The sequence below is a fragment of the Centropristis striata genome, chromosome 22, assembly GCF_030273125.1.
Source record: "Centropristis striata isolate RG_2023a ecotype Rhode Island chromosome 22, C.striata_1.0, whole genome shotgun sequence".
In the NCBI taxonomy this organism is placed as follows: Eukaryota; Metazoa; Chordata; class Actinopteri; order Perciformes; family Serranidae; genus Centropristis; species Centropristis striata.
The window spans coordinates 30,706,165-30,718,423 of record NC_081538.1 but is presented as its reverse complement, the minus strand read 5'-3'; the positions used below and the strand labels follow the sequence as shown (position 1 = coordinate 30,718,423).

General features: G+C 38.6%; 2 protein-coding genes across 2 annotated transcripts in view; both read left to right on the top strand.

Annotated features, from left to right (window-relative positions):
- The window catches only part of cct2 (chaperonin containing TCP1, subunit 2 (beta)), a 12,508-nt gene extending 11,027 nt beyond the window's left edge, over positions 1-1,481 (top strand). The window contains exons 14-16 of the mRNA XM_059325970.1: positions 217-316; positions 1,083-1,224; positions 1,315-1,481. Coding sequence (XP_059181953.1) covers positions 217-316; positions 1,083-1,224; positions 1,315-1,345 — 273 coding nt within the window. The 3' untranslated portion in view covers positions 1,346-1,481. The remainder of the gene's footprint in view (positions 1-216; positions 317-1,082; positions 1,225-1,314) is intronic.
- Positions 1,482-3,566: 2,085 nt separating this feature from the next.
- On the top strand, positions 3,567-11,548 carry nots (nothepsin). Its single transcript, XM_059325971.1, has 9 exons — positions 3,567-3,694; positions 5,163-5,343; positions 6,245-6,362; positions 6,597-6,715; positions 8,273-8,472; positions 9,752-9,877; positions 10,228-10,372; positions 10,523-10,621; positions 11,319-11,548. Exons 1-9 carry the CDS (start codon positions 3,639-3,641, stop codon positions 11,517-11,519), a joined length of 1,245 nt encoding a protein of 414 aa, XP_059181954.1. The 5' UTR covers positions 3,567-3,638; the 3' UTR covers positions 11,520-11,548.
- Positions 11,549-12,259: the final 711 nt, after the last annotated feature.

The window sequence follows — 12,259 nt, the reverse complement described above, 5'->3', positions numbered from 1 at the left end:
AACATCTCTGCATCAACAGAAGTGTTAATATGCAAAAAATGTTGCAGGAAAATCTTTAGTTTCAAACTCTTTGAGGTCTGAAGGAGTTTAGTTTGAGTGCTGTCATAAAATCTGCTCATCTTCCACTTGTTGAAGGTTTAAAAACCAATGAAACATCTGATTCCTGAGACACAGAGCGCTGTGTGTTGGTCCTCATTATTCTCTCTTCTTCTCCAGCTGCCGACCATCATCGCTGACAACGCCGGCTACGACAGCGCCGACCTGGTGGCTCAGCTGAGAGCTGCACACATGGAGAACAAGACCACCTGTGGCCTGAGTCAGTCTCACACACACACACACACACACACACTTAAAGATTTTATTGCACTATTGTAAACAGTTTATTTTGATCTACATGCTTCGTTTTTGCAAATTTTGCACAATGTGGCAGTTATTTTAATTTTTGTGATAGTACATTAAAATGGGTATCTCATAAAGTAATTAATGGACAAACTCAGATTAATTTTCTTTGGTTTGACAGGATTTGTGCAACTTTTTTCCATTCACACTTTTGATGGATACAGCTGTGATATTTCTCTATTTAGAAAAATATGTGAAACAAAAAATGATTTTAATTGTTTGGAGTTTTTTTTTTTTTTTCACTTTTTGGCCATCTATTTAATTTGTATGGACATAAGTGAATACATAATATTAAAATTTGGGATGTAACGGTTGTAGTAATGTATTTCATACTAAAATGCTCCAAAAAATGCCACTAAAATATGTGAAAATGTAAATATCTGCTCGGAGTGTGTGTTCCCCCTCAGTAATGTCTGAAGGCTTAATGAATGTGTGTGGGTTTGTTCCCCCTCGGTGTTGACTGAAGGCTTAATGAGTGTGTCAGGGTTTTTTCTCCCTCAGTAATGTCTGAAGGCTTAATAAGTGTGTGTGGGTTTGTTCCCCCTCAGTAATGTCTGAAGGCTCAATGAGTGTGTCAGGGTTTTTTCTCCCTCAGTCATGTCTGAAGGCTTAATGTGTGTGGGTTTGTTCCCCCTCAGTCATGTCTGAAGGCTTAATGTGTGAATGGGTTTGTTCCCCCTCAGACATGTCTGAAGGCGTGATCGGGGACATGGCGGAGCTGGGCGTCACCGAGTCGTTCCAGGTGAAGCGTCAGGTTCTGCTGAGCGCCTCGGAGGCTGCAGAGATGATCCTGAGAGTCGACAACATCATCAAAGCTGCTCCCAGGTCTGTTTATCTCAACTCTTCATCTTTATATAAGATCTATAAATGTGCTGCAGACGTTAAACTCTTGTTGTTGTTTGTTTGTTTGTTTAGGAAGCGCGTCCCGGACCACCACCCCTGCTAGAGGAGGAAGACGTCGGTTATTTAAAGTTCCAGAAACGCTCCGCTGTGTTTTCTCTCTGTCAACTCTTTCTCTCTCTGTGGAACGACGTTTGTTTGTTTTGTTTACTGAAAATAAAAGAACCAGAATCCTCCTCAGAGACTCTGAGACTCTTTATTCTCTCAGTTCAACTCAAAGTTCAGATCATTAACAATGAACTTTTAACGTGTTCTGATGGAGGTTTATTAAGGTCAAATAGTGACAAATTAATATGGAACGCCATTTAAGTCGACATTAAACACATAAATAAGCCTATAAAATAAATATCACTATGAAGTAAACCTGAAATAATAGATGCTATGAGTGTACTTTTTTATTTCATAATTCCACAATTATTTCAATATAACATGGAATTAAATGATTTGAAATAAATGTGGCATTAAGAAATCAAAGTTCCCTGAAATAAACCCAGACGAACCTTTTGATAAAGATTTTTCTCCCAAAAAATAAACATTGAGTATAGTTATTTACTTACTTACGTATTTTTAGTTATGGATTTTATTTATAAATATATTGATATGTAGTACATTTATTTTTTACTTAATTTGAGATACTTATTTGTACTTAAAACATTTTTTTACTTATTTGTATTTATTTTATTTGCTTTTTTTTTACTTATTTACTTGCTTATTTGTATTTACCTATTTTTATTAATTAACTTAATTAATTTTATTTATTTACTTACTTACATTTACTGATTTATTTTAATTTACTTATGTTATTTGCTTACTTGTTTTTATTTATTGATTGAACTTATGAGTGAAGCTGTTTAAAAAGTAACACTGATAATAATGGACTTGAGTAACATTGATGATGGTTATTGATGAACCACTTTTTGTACTTTTATTGTTAATAATGTCACATTTATTTCCAAGTGGGAGATTTCACCAAAAAGTCACCAAATCACACTTTCTTTTTAACTTTTTATTTTTTATTTTTTTTACTGTTGGCAGAACAACATGTAAATGTGTAGCTGAGGATTCGTGCACTTAATTGAAGTAAAATGACATTTTAAAAAAGTGTTAACAAGAGAAAAGTTCAGCTGTTATTTACAATTTAATGTTTTATGTCCAGAAAAACTTGAAAGTAACTAAATCTCTCAGACAAATATAATGTTTAAAATGTGCAATATTTCCCTCAGAAGATTCAGAGAGAATATTTCTGCAGAACGTGACGTTTTAACTTCATCAGGTCAAAGTGACTGAGACCTTGGAGAGTCAACAGCTGCTGCAGTGACTTTATATTAATCATTAAACTGAATCAGTTCATGACCCAGTTATTAACTCACATTATGTCCTTTTTATAAATGTGATTTTTAATTATTTTTCAGCCGTCACTGACGGATTTACTGTCATTTAACTGTAATATTTTAGCAAAAAGTAACATTTTTGTCCTATTGTGTGATTTTTTTAAGGCTTTTTATATATAATGTATTTTACTATATTTACATCCAGACATGGATACAATTAAAACAGACAAATAATAATAATAATAATAATAAATAAAATACATAAATTAAGTTGAAATACAAATTAAACACATGAATTAAATTAGTCAAAAAGTAGAAATACATTTCAGTGAAATAATAAGTAAAACCAACAATTGACTCAAATTAAAACATTTTATTTCAAAGCCAGCAAGAAAATGTGAAAATATTTGTTGAGGCTTCTTCATTCGGCTTCTCACTTTATTTTGTTGTTATATTTTAAATCAAGAAACTTAAATAAATACAATTATAACAAATAATAATAATTATAAATAAAAGACAAATTATACAAGTGAGATAAGTAAGTAGGAATAAAAATTCAGATAAATATTAGTAATAAGACTGACCAGTAAGAAATAAAATAATAATAAAGATCAACAGTTGACCAATAAAAAAATATAAAACACGAAAACTAATAAAACAAGTAAGAATAGAATAAAAAAATCATATTTTATTTTTATCTGACAAGTTTAGTTACTTTTCAAATTCATATTAATGATAAAATGTATATGTAAACAACTAATAAATGATGTATTAAGGCATTTAAATGAGCTCCTTTCAAAAGAAAAGATAAAATTCTTGACATATTGTGTGATTCTGGCAGAGAGTTTGAGTTTGTTTTCTGAGCTCAGAGCCGATCAATCGTCCAATCAGAGCGTCACGACTCTGGAGATAAAAACTCGTCTCCAGCTGCAAACATCAGTCAGAGACTCAAAGACTCAAAGAGACGAGGAGACGAGGAAGAAGAGGGACGGACGGAGACGAAGAGACATGACGAGGACTCTGCTGCTGCTGCTGCTGGTCTGGACCAGTTCAGCTCTGATCAGGTAAATAAACCATCAATATCAGAGTTCAAACCCAAAACCAGCTGGTTACAACATGAACAATCAGGAGGTTCGTGCTTTAATTCAACTCATGTTTCACTTTTATTGTACGTCTGAGTTCAGGAGTCAGTTTGTTTGTTTTATTCCAGAACATTTTTAATATTTTTAGCATTTCTTTAACCTCTTTAACCCTCCTGTGGTCCCGGGCTCCTGTCTGACCCCAGATCATCTTCATGATACCTTTAATAAAAGATAACTTTCATAGAAGTGCTTGAAATGTTCAGCATATGTGGCCCTCTGCTTTCTTTATAGATTTTTCAATGCATTCTTCATACATTTTTCTGTGTTTTATAAATTAAAAATAAAATAAATAAATAAAAAACAAGCCGCGGAGGCCGTTAGCAACAGTTAGCTACAGTTAGCTCTGTAGCAGTACAGTGTGTATGTGCTAACAGTTAGCCCTGTAGCAGTACAGTGTGTATGTGCTAACAGGCTAACAGTTAGCTCAGTAGCAGTACAGTGTGTATGTGCTAACAGGCTAACAGTTAGCTCTGTAGCAGTACACTGTGTATGTGCTAACAGGCTAACAGTTAGCTCTGTAGCAGTACAGTGTGTATGTGCTAACAGGCTAACAGGTAGCTCTGTAGCAGTACAGTGTGTATGTGCTAACAGGCTAACAGTTAGCTCTGTAGCAGTACAGTGTGTATGTGCTAACAGGCTAACAGCTAGCTCTTTAGCAGCATAGTGTGTATGTGCTAACAGGCTAACAGTTAGCTCTGTAGCAGTACAGTGGGTATGTGCTAACAGGCTAACAGTTAGCTCTGTAGCAGTACAGTGTGTATGTGCTAACAGGCTAACAGTTAGCTCTGTAGCAGTACAGTGTGTATGTGCTAACAGGCTAAAAGTCAGCTCTGTAGCAGTACAGTGTGTATGTGCTAACAGGCTAACAGTTAGCTCTGTAGCAGTACAGTGTGTATGTACTAACAGGCTAACAGTTAGCTCTGTAGCAGTACAGTGTGTATGTACTAACAGGCTAACAGTTAGCTCTGTAGCAGTACAGTGTGTATGTGCTAACAGGCTAACAGTTAGCTCTGTAGCAGTACAGTGGGTATGTGCTAACAGGCTAACAGTTACCTCTGTAGCAGTACAGTGTGTATGTGCTAACAGGCTAACAGTTAGCTCTGTAGCAGTACAGTGTGTATGTGCTAACAGTTAGCTGTGTAAAATATTTTACTAAGCTACTTTTATCTGACAAGTTTAGTTACAAAACTTATTTCAGACTTATTTAGGTTACTGAACTTACAAACATAACTTACATAACAAACGTTCTTATTTTAACCTAAACATTCCAAATCAAGTAAGAATTTGTCTAAATCAAGTAAAAATCAAGTAAAAACTTTTTTTTCCGAATTATCCAAGGTGTTTGTTTTTTATTAATTAAATAATTGTATAATAAAGTGTGTCCCCTCAGGGTCCCTCTGAGGCGGGGCCCCTCCATCCGGTCCCAGCTGAGGGCCTCCGGTCAGCTGGAGGACTTCCTGAAGGAACACCGTCCCGACATGTTCAACCGCCGCTACGCTCAGTGTTTCCCGCCGGGAACGCCGTCGCTGCGGCTCGGACGCTCCAGCGAGAAGATCTACAACTTCATGGACGTAAGAACGAACGACACTCTCCTGGTGTCCTCAAACGCCTCACAGCCTCCAGAACGCTGCATGCTGGGAAATTATAACAGAAACAAGAAAAATATCAACAAATCACATTAGAAAAGCTTTAGAGGGAAAAAAAACTAAATGTAACTGATCAGACTGACTGATGTCGTTCTCAGCGCCACCACAGGATGGCGCCAAATACTTTAACTTATTAAACTCCAACATCAGGAATATAGATAGAAACCATTCTATGTATCACCCTGTTTGTTTGTTTGTTTGTTTGTTTTGTATTTAACCTGCTGCAGACTGACACTGTGTGTGTGTGTGTGTGTGTGTGTGTGTGTGTGTGTCTCTCTCTATGTGTGCGTTTGTGTGTGTGTCTCATTGTGTGTGTGTGTGTGTGTCTCATTGTGTGTGTGTGTGTGTGTGTGTGTGTGTGTGTGTCTATGTGTGTGTCTCATTGTGTGTCTCATTGTGTGTCTCTCTCTCTATGTGTGTGTGTGTGTGTGTGTGTGTGTGTTGTGTGTGTGTGTGTGTGTGTGTGTGTCTCTCTCTCTATGTGTGTGTGTGTGTGTGTGTGTGTGTGTGTCTCTATGTGTGGGTGTCTCATTGTGTGTGTGTGTGTCTCTCTCTCTATATATATGTGTGTGTGTGTGTGTGTGTGTGTGTGTGTGTGTCTGTGTGTCTGTCTCTCTCTCTCTCTATATGTGTGTGTGTGTGTGTGTGTGTGTGTGTGTGTGTGTGTCTCATTGTGTGTGTCTCTCTATGTGTGTGTGTGTCTCATTGTGTGTGTGTGTGTGTCTCTCTATATATATGTGTGTGTGTGTGTGTGTGTGTGTCTCTGTGTCTCTCTCTCTATATGTGTGTGTGTGTGTGTGTGTGTGTGTGTGTGTGTGTGTTCCAGGCTCAGTTCTATGGTCTGATCTCTTTGGGTTCTCCTGATCAGAACTTCTCTGTTGTGTTTGACACCGGATCATCTGACCTCTGGGTGCCGTCCACCTACTGCGTCAGCCAGGCCTGTGGTAGGACACACACACACACACACACGCACACACACACACACACACACACACACACACACACACACACACACACCTCATAAACTAAAGGTTGTATTGGGGTCAGAACGTCTCGACAGCCTGATTTAATGTTCCTGACTGTGATAACGAGTTCAAGGTCTCTGTGTGTGTGTGTGTGTGTGTGTGTGTGTGTGTGTGTGTGTGTGTGTGTGTGTGTGTGTGTGTGTGTGTTCTCAGCGCTCCACAGGCGTTTCAGAGCGTTTGAGTCGTCGTCCTTCCACCACGACGGCAGGATGTTTGGGATCCACTACGGATCAGGACACCTGCTGGGAGTCATCGGCAGAGACTCTCTCAAGGTTCTTCTGCTCTATTCAAACATCTTTATGTCACATAATCACACAGACAACACAACACAATCTAGTCTTATGGGTCACTTTTGACCTGGCAACTATAAAATAGTCTTCATACAACAAAAACCATGAAAAACCAATTATGTTGACACCTGTACAGCACCTTTAGCAATAAAAATAGTCAAAAACAAACCCCTACTTTTGTAAAGTCCACTGATTAAATCCAGTTTTTCTGCACTGTGAGATTGAAAATTGATATTCACAAAGTTTGTGATGAATGACGAGTTGCTTCTTCATGCAAAACAGATTTGGGTTAGGGCTGGGCGATATGGCCCTAAAAGAATATCACGATATTTCAGGCTATTTTTGCGATAACGATATTCTTGACGATATTACCAAATACTTAAAAATATATAGAAAATATGTTGTTTTTTTAGTCTGTATAAATAAATAACAATCTAAAATGTAGTGTAAAGTGCAAATCTCAACAGTTGCCAAATACAAAAAAATTTACTCTTGACTCTTGAGTATGAACCAATAATAAAAATAACCATTTAGGGGTTTCGGGGACATATTTTAATGACATTTTGTAAAAGGAGAATAAAGGTTCTTGTATGTTTAATTAAGGCATCTTATTTTGACAGTCTTCTTGTAAGTTCTGTGGTGGATTCTGTTAACATACTGTGCTCTTATTTTGAAAGCTGCATGTGTTTAGCGACAGAGAGTAAGTAGCTTTTTGTGATTAAAACAACTTTAATTGTTAGCTAATGTTAGCTTGTGGCTAACGAAATGCATAATGCATCAACCTTACGCCACTACATCAAGAAGTAGGAATGTTGCCAATATCATGATATGCATTTTTTTTAACCATAAAAAAAAAAAAAAGATATTATCGTGAACGATACGATATGGCACACCCCTAATTTGGGTTTTAAAATTCAACCAAGCTGCTTTATTTTAGGGGTTTAGTGAAGGTGGGTCATTTTTTTTACCATTAGAACAAGTGGTGTTTACAGAAAGTTAATGCAACTCAAGGGTTAAAAAATCACAACATTAAAGGAGAGATTCTGGTCAACCTGTGTTGCATGTCAGACCCGAAGAAGAAACTGTAATTTATGTGCAGCATCATTTGTTTTGAACCCACTTAAACTTCCTGTGTGCCTCAAATTTCTACATTCTGCAGTAATCGAAATCTAAAATTGCAATAAACAACAAAATCAATCTTAGTCCCATTTATTAAGAAACCAAACCAACCTCCAGGAGCAGCCTCCACAGTGTTTGTTGGTAAATGTTGACATATTCCAAACAAATGAAGCATCTCTCCTCAGCATAAGAGTTGGTTGCCCCTAGATGTTTTATTATTGTCTCTGCACCTTAATCTCTTAATAATCTACTTTATTAATGTGTCTGAGTTTTCTCTTAGTCTTTTGTTTTTTGTTTCTGGTTTCTGTGGCACTTTGAGATTTCTGTATGAAAAGTGCTTTACCAATAAAATGTATTATTTATTATTATTATTATTATTATAATGTCTGGTATGATGATATCAGTTGTGTTGTGGTCCAGGTGGCGGGTCTGACCGTCCTGAACCAGGAGTTCGGGGAGTCCGTCTACGAGCCCGGCGCTGCGTTTGTGATGGCCAAGTTCGACGGGGTTCTGGGGATGGGCTACCCGTCGCTGGCAGAGATCCTGGGGAACCCCGTTTTTGACAACATGGTGGCGCAGAAGACGGTGCAGGAGTCGGTCTTCTCCTTCTACCTCAGCAGGTACAACCTTCTGTTTCCAGACCAACCAGTACAACCAGTTTAAGGGTCCATTAGAGTGGGAAGAGTTTCTTGTTGTTGCTCTCTGTTCAGGTTTCATTATTTTGAAGAAGCAACTTTCAAGTCACAAGCTTGTGGTTTCCAAACTGGAGTACAAGTTCCTTTAGGAGTCAATAGTCAAGTTCAAAGGTCTTCAAAGTTTGGGGGGGTTTAAATCAGGGGTCTCAAACTCAAATGACCTGGGGGCCGCTGGGGGCAGTATCAATGACCAAAAAAAGACACTAAATTACAAGAAAAATACACAAAATGACAGAAAAAACACTAAATTACAAGAAAAAGACACAAAATGACAGAAAAAAAACTGAATTACTTAAAAGACACAAAATGACCAAAAAAAAAGACACAAAATGACCAAAAAAGACAGAAATACGAAAAAACAGACACAAAATAATTTTAAAAAGACACAAAATTATTTAAAAAAAGACACAAAATTACCAAAAAAAGTAATTAAAGGGACCTTCCACACACAACACGGTAAAGTGCCATTCATATAAAACTCACATTAAACTTTCATATCAAGGTGGGGGCCACAAACTATCGTCACGAGGGCCACAATTGGGCCGCGGGCCGCGAGTTTGAGACCCCTGTTTTAAGGGGTTTCAGGGAATGTTTGGATTAGGTTCTAGGGTTTCCAGAAAGTTCCAATTGGTTCCAGGTGATGCAGGATGTTTACCTGTGTTTCAGAAGAATCCAGGGATCTCCAAGGGTTTCAGGAGGATCCAACTGGGTTCAAAGGTCTTCTGTAGATGGGAATGCATAAAGGAACTGGGTTCTAATGGCGTCCAGTTTGGGGTAGTCCAAAGTCCAGGAGCTTCTGAGGGTTCCCTGGTGTTTTAAGATCGTCCATGGTGTTCAAAAGTTCCTCAGGGATACAAGAGTTCCAAAGGAGTCCAAGTTTACCAACAGAGTTTAAGGGTTTTAAGAGTTCTGCAGGCCTAGGTCCAACGGTTCTTCAAGGATCGCAAAAATACCAATTATTAAAATTGTTGGTAGAGTGTTTGGTTGGGTTGGGACATGGTTTGTTTGAGACTTTTAGTCTTAAAGGATCCAGAGATATCTAAAAGTTTCAAGGATTTCACACACAGGGACCAGGAGGGTCCAGAGGAACGCAAAAACTTCAATAGTTTGATTCAAATAAAAAAGATGTTTGGGGTCCCTGACTAAATATAAGCAGAGTATAAATGACAGTTTGTTTATTAGAATATGATTTTTGTCCCTGCAGGGGAACAAGTAGCGGCACCCCAGAAGGCGAACTGTTGCTAGGCGGAACAGACGAGGCGAAGTACAGCGGACCAATCAACTGGCTCCCTGTGACTGCTAAGGGCTACTGGCAGATCAAGATGGACAGGTGACCAACACGTTTTACTATTGTACATCTGAGTAAGAAATTAGTTAGTCATAACTGTAATCTTAACCCCAGGATCAAGTCCTGGACCTGTACTAACAAGGTTTTTCTTGATTTTTGGTGCCACCTTTGGCTGTGGATTAATCCGCATCACAGTTGTGTGTGGTCATAATCAAAACATTTTGCAATACATGCAGCTACCACTAGGTGTCAGTCCAAGCTGGATTATTGGACAAGGTGCAGTTACTCAACATGCAACGTTTGAGTGGATCTAGTCCGATAGCTATTTGATTAAAACAAGCCTTCCTTCATACTTAACTAAGACATGCTAACGTCTGATCTGTGTGTTTCAGTGTGGCGGTGCAGGGTGTGAGTTCGTTCTGTCCTCACGGTTGCCAGGCGATCGTCGACACTGGAACTTCCCTCATCGCCGGACCGACCAATGAGATCCTCAGCCTCCAGCAGCTGATCGGAGCCTCGCCCACTAACATCGGAGAGGTAAACGACCCGTAGAAACTAAGTCTGATTAGCAGATTAGACATTTCAGGAGAATACTTTAAACCTAGAAGGTTGTGAACTGGTATATGAACTAAACTGAATCCTACTTTTAGTAAAAAAAATCATCTCATTTGACATTTTTGTGTTTAGTTCCTGATCGACTGTGTCAGGTTGTCCAGTTTGCCTCATGTGACGTTCGTCCTCGGAGGGAAAGAGTACACTCTGACTGCTGAGCAATACGTCCGCAAGGTTCGTCTTCCTGTTCTTGTTTTTCTTCTTTAACTTCCCAATGGCTGTCAGACTTTGGGGACCAAGGACCGGGGTCTGGAAGGTGTTAAGGTATTCTAAAAGGGTTTCAGAAATGATCAAGAGTTCTTGGCCAAAGGTTCATGGGTACAACAAGGTTCCTCTGTTTTTCAAGGATGCTTTCAGTGATTAATTTCTCCTCTCTGGTTCAGTGTAATGTTAATTAAATAAAACTGCTGATATAATGCTTAGTTAGGCCTGTAGACTCTTGGTATGTAATCCTAAAAGAATAACCTAAGAGCTGAATGGTTTCCAGAAGGTTCCATGGATGTTTCAAGACAGTTTTTAGCGTTTTAAGAAAATGCAGAACAGACATCTCAAACCATGTGCCATAAAAGGCAAGGACCACATGTTTCCACCCCAAACAATCTAAAAAATCAGCACTTTTTCCACTCCAGTTCAGGGTAAACAAACCAATGAAAAGATGTGAACATTTCAAAAGTAAAGCTTACATTCAATGCTGACATTTCTTTGTCATTTGTTTGATGGACCATGCACTCAGACCTGAGAGAAATGATCATAATTCATTCAGCAATATCTTTTATGGTTGACATGACAAATAAAGTTGAACATAAACATACATCATAATACTGAAATGTCCCTTCAAAAGGTCTCTGTGTCTCTGTGTCTCTGTCTCCAGGAGATGCTTGGCGACAGGGAGTTGTGTTTCAGTGGTTTCCAGGCCGTGGACATCGTTTCCCCTGAAGGGCCCCTGTGGATTCTGGGAGATGTATTTCTTACAGAGTTCTACAGCATCTTCGACCGAGGACAGGACCGGGTCGGCCTCGCCTCCGCTAAACACGCCGTCTCTAACTCTAAACCATCAGTTACCAGCCGCTGACAACTGGGCCATGAATAAATAAATACTTTACAGTTAAAAAGACCACAACAGCATGTTGTAATTCTTGCAAAGGCATCAACAAAAGAAGCTCAGTCATCCAGGCCGTGGTTAGTCAAGACACGGTGGATTCAAGGCCAACTGGACTTGGTTGAATATATACTTGGAAACATTTTGTCTCTCATCCAAAGGTTTCTTCATGATGGTTTCTTTATTTTGAATAAGAACCGATCCCTCAACAGAGGAGGAAGCCGACAATACCAAGGAAGGTAGCCAGCTAACGTTAGCTTATAACATTAAGTAAACCATTGCGTAGAGTTATCAAAACCTTAAACCCAAATGATCTGATCTTAAGGGTCTGGAACTCACACATGCATACATCTAAAATGGTAAACAAGCTGGAACTGAAGAATCCCCTTGGATGAATGAGAAGAAAGACTTTTTTTTTTCCAGGTATCTTAAACCAAGTCAGGCTGTCCCTGATTCAACCCTTTCTTGAAAGATAGCACCTGTTTGTAGCTAGCACTGTGCTAATGCTATCTGTCACTTTCTTACCTATTTTGCAACTTTTGTGAAAATCAACAGCGTTCAGTAACAGTGGCCAAACATAAACCATTCTCCAATGACATCATTAAGAATCAACAACCATCATGAACTGAACTGTTAAGTATGACCATGGTGACCTATTGACTCATGAGATTTTTTTGGTTTTGGATTTCTTTGTTGATTTAGCAGCAGCAACA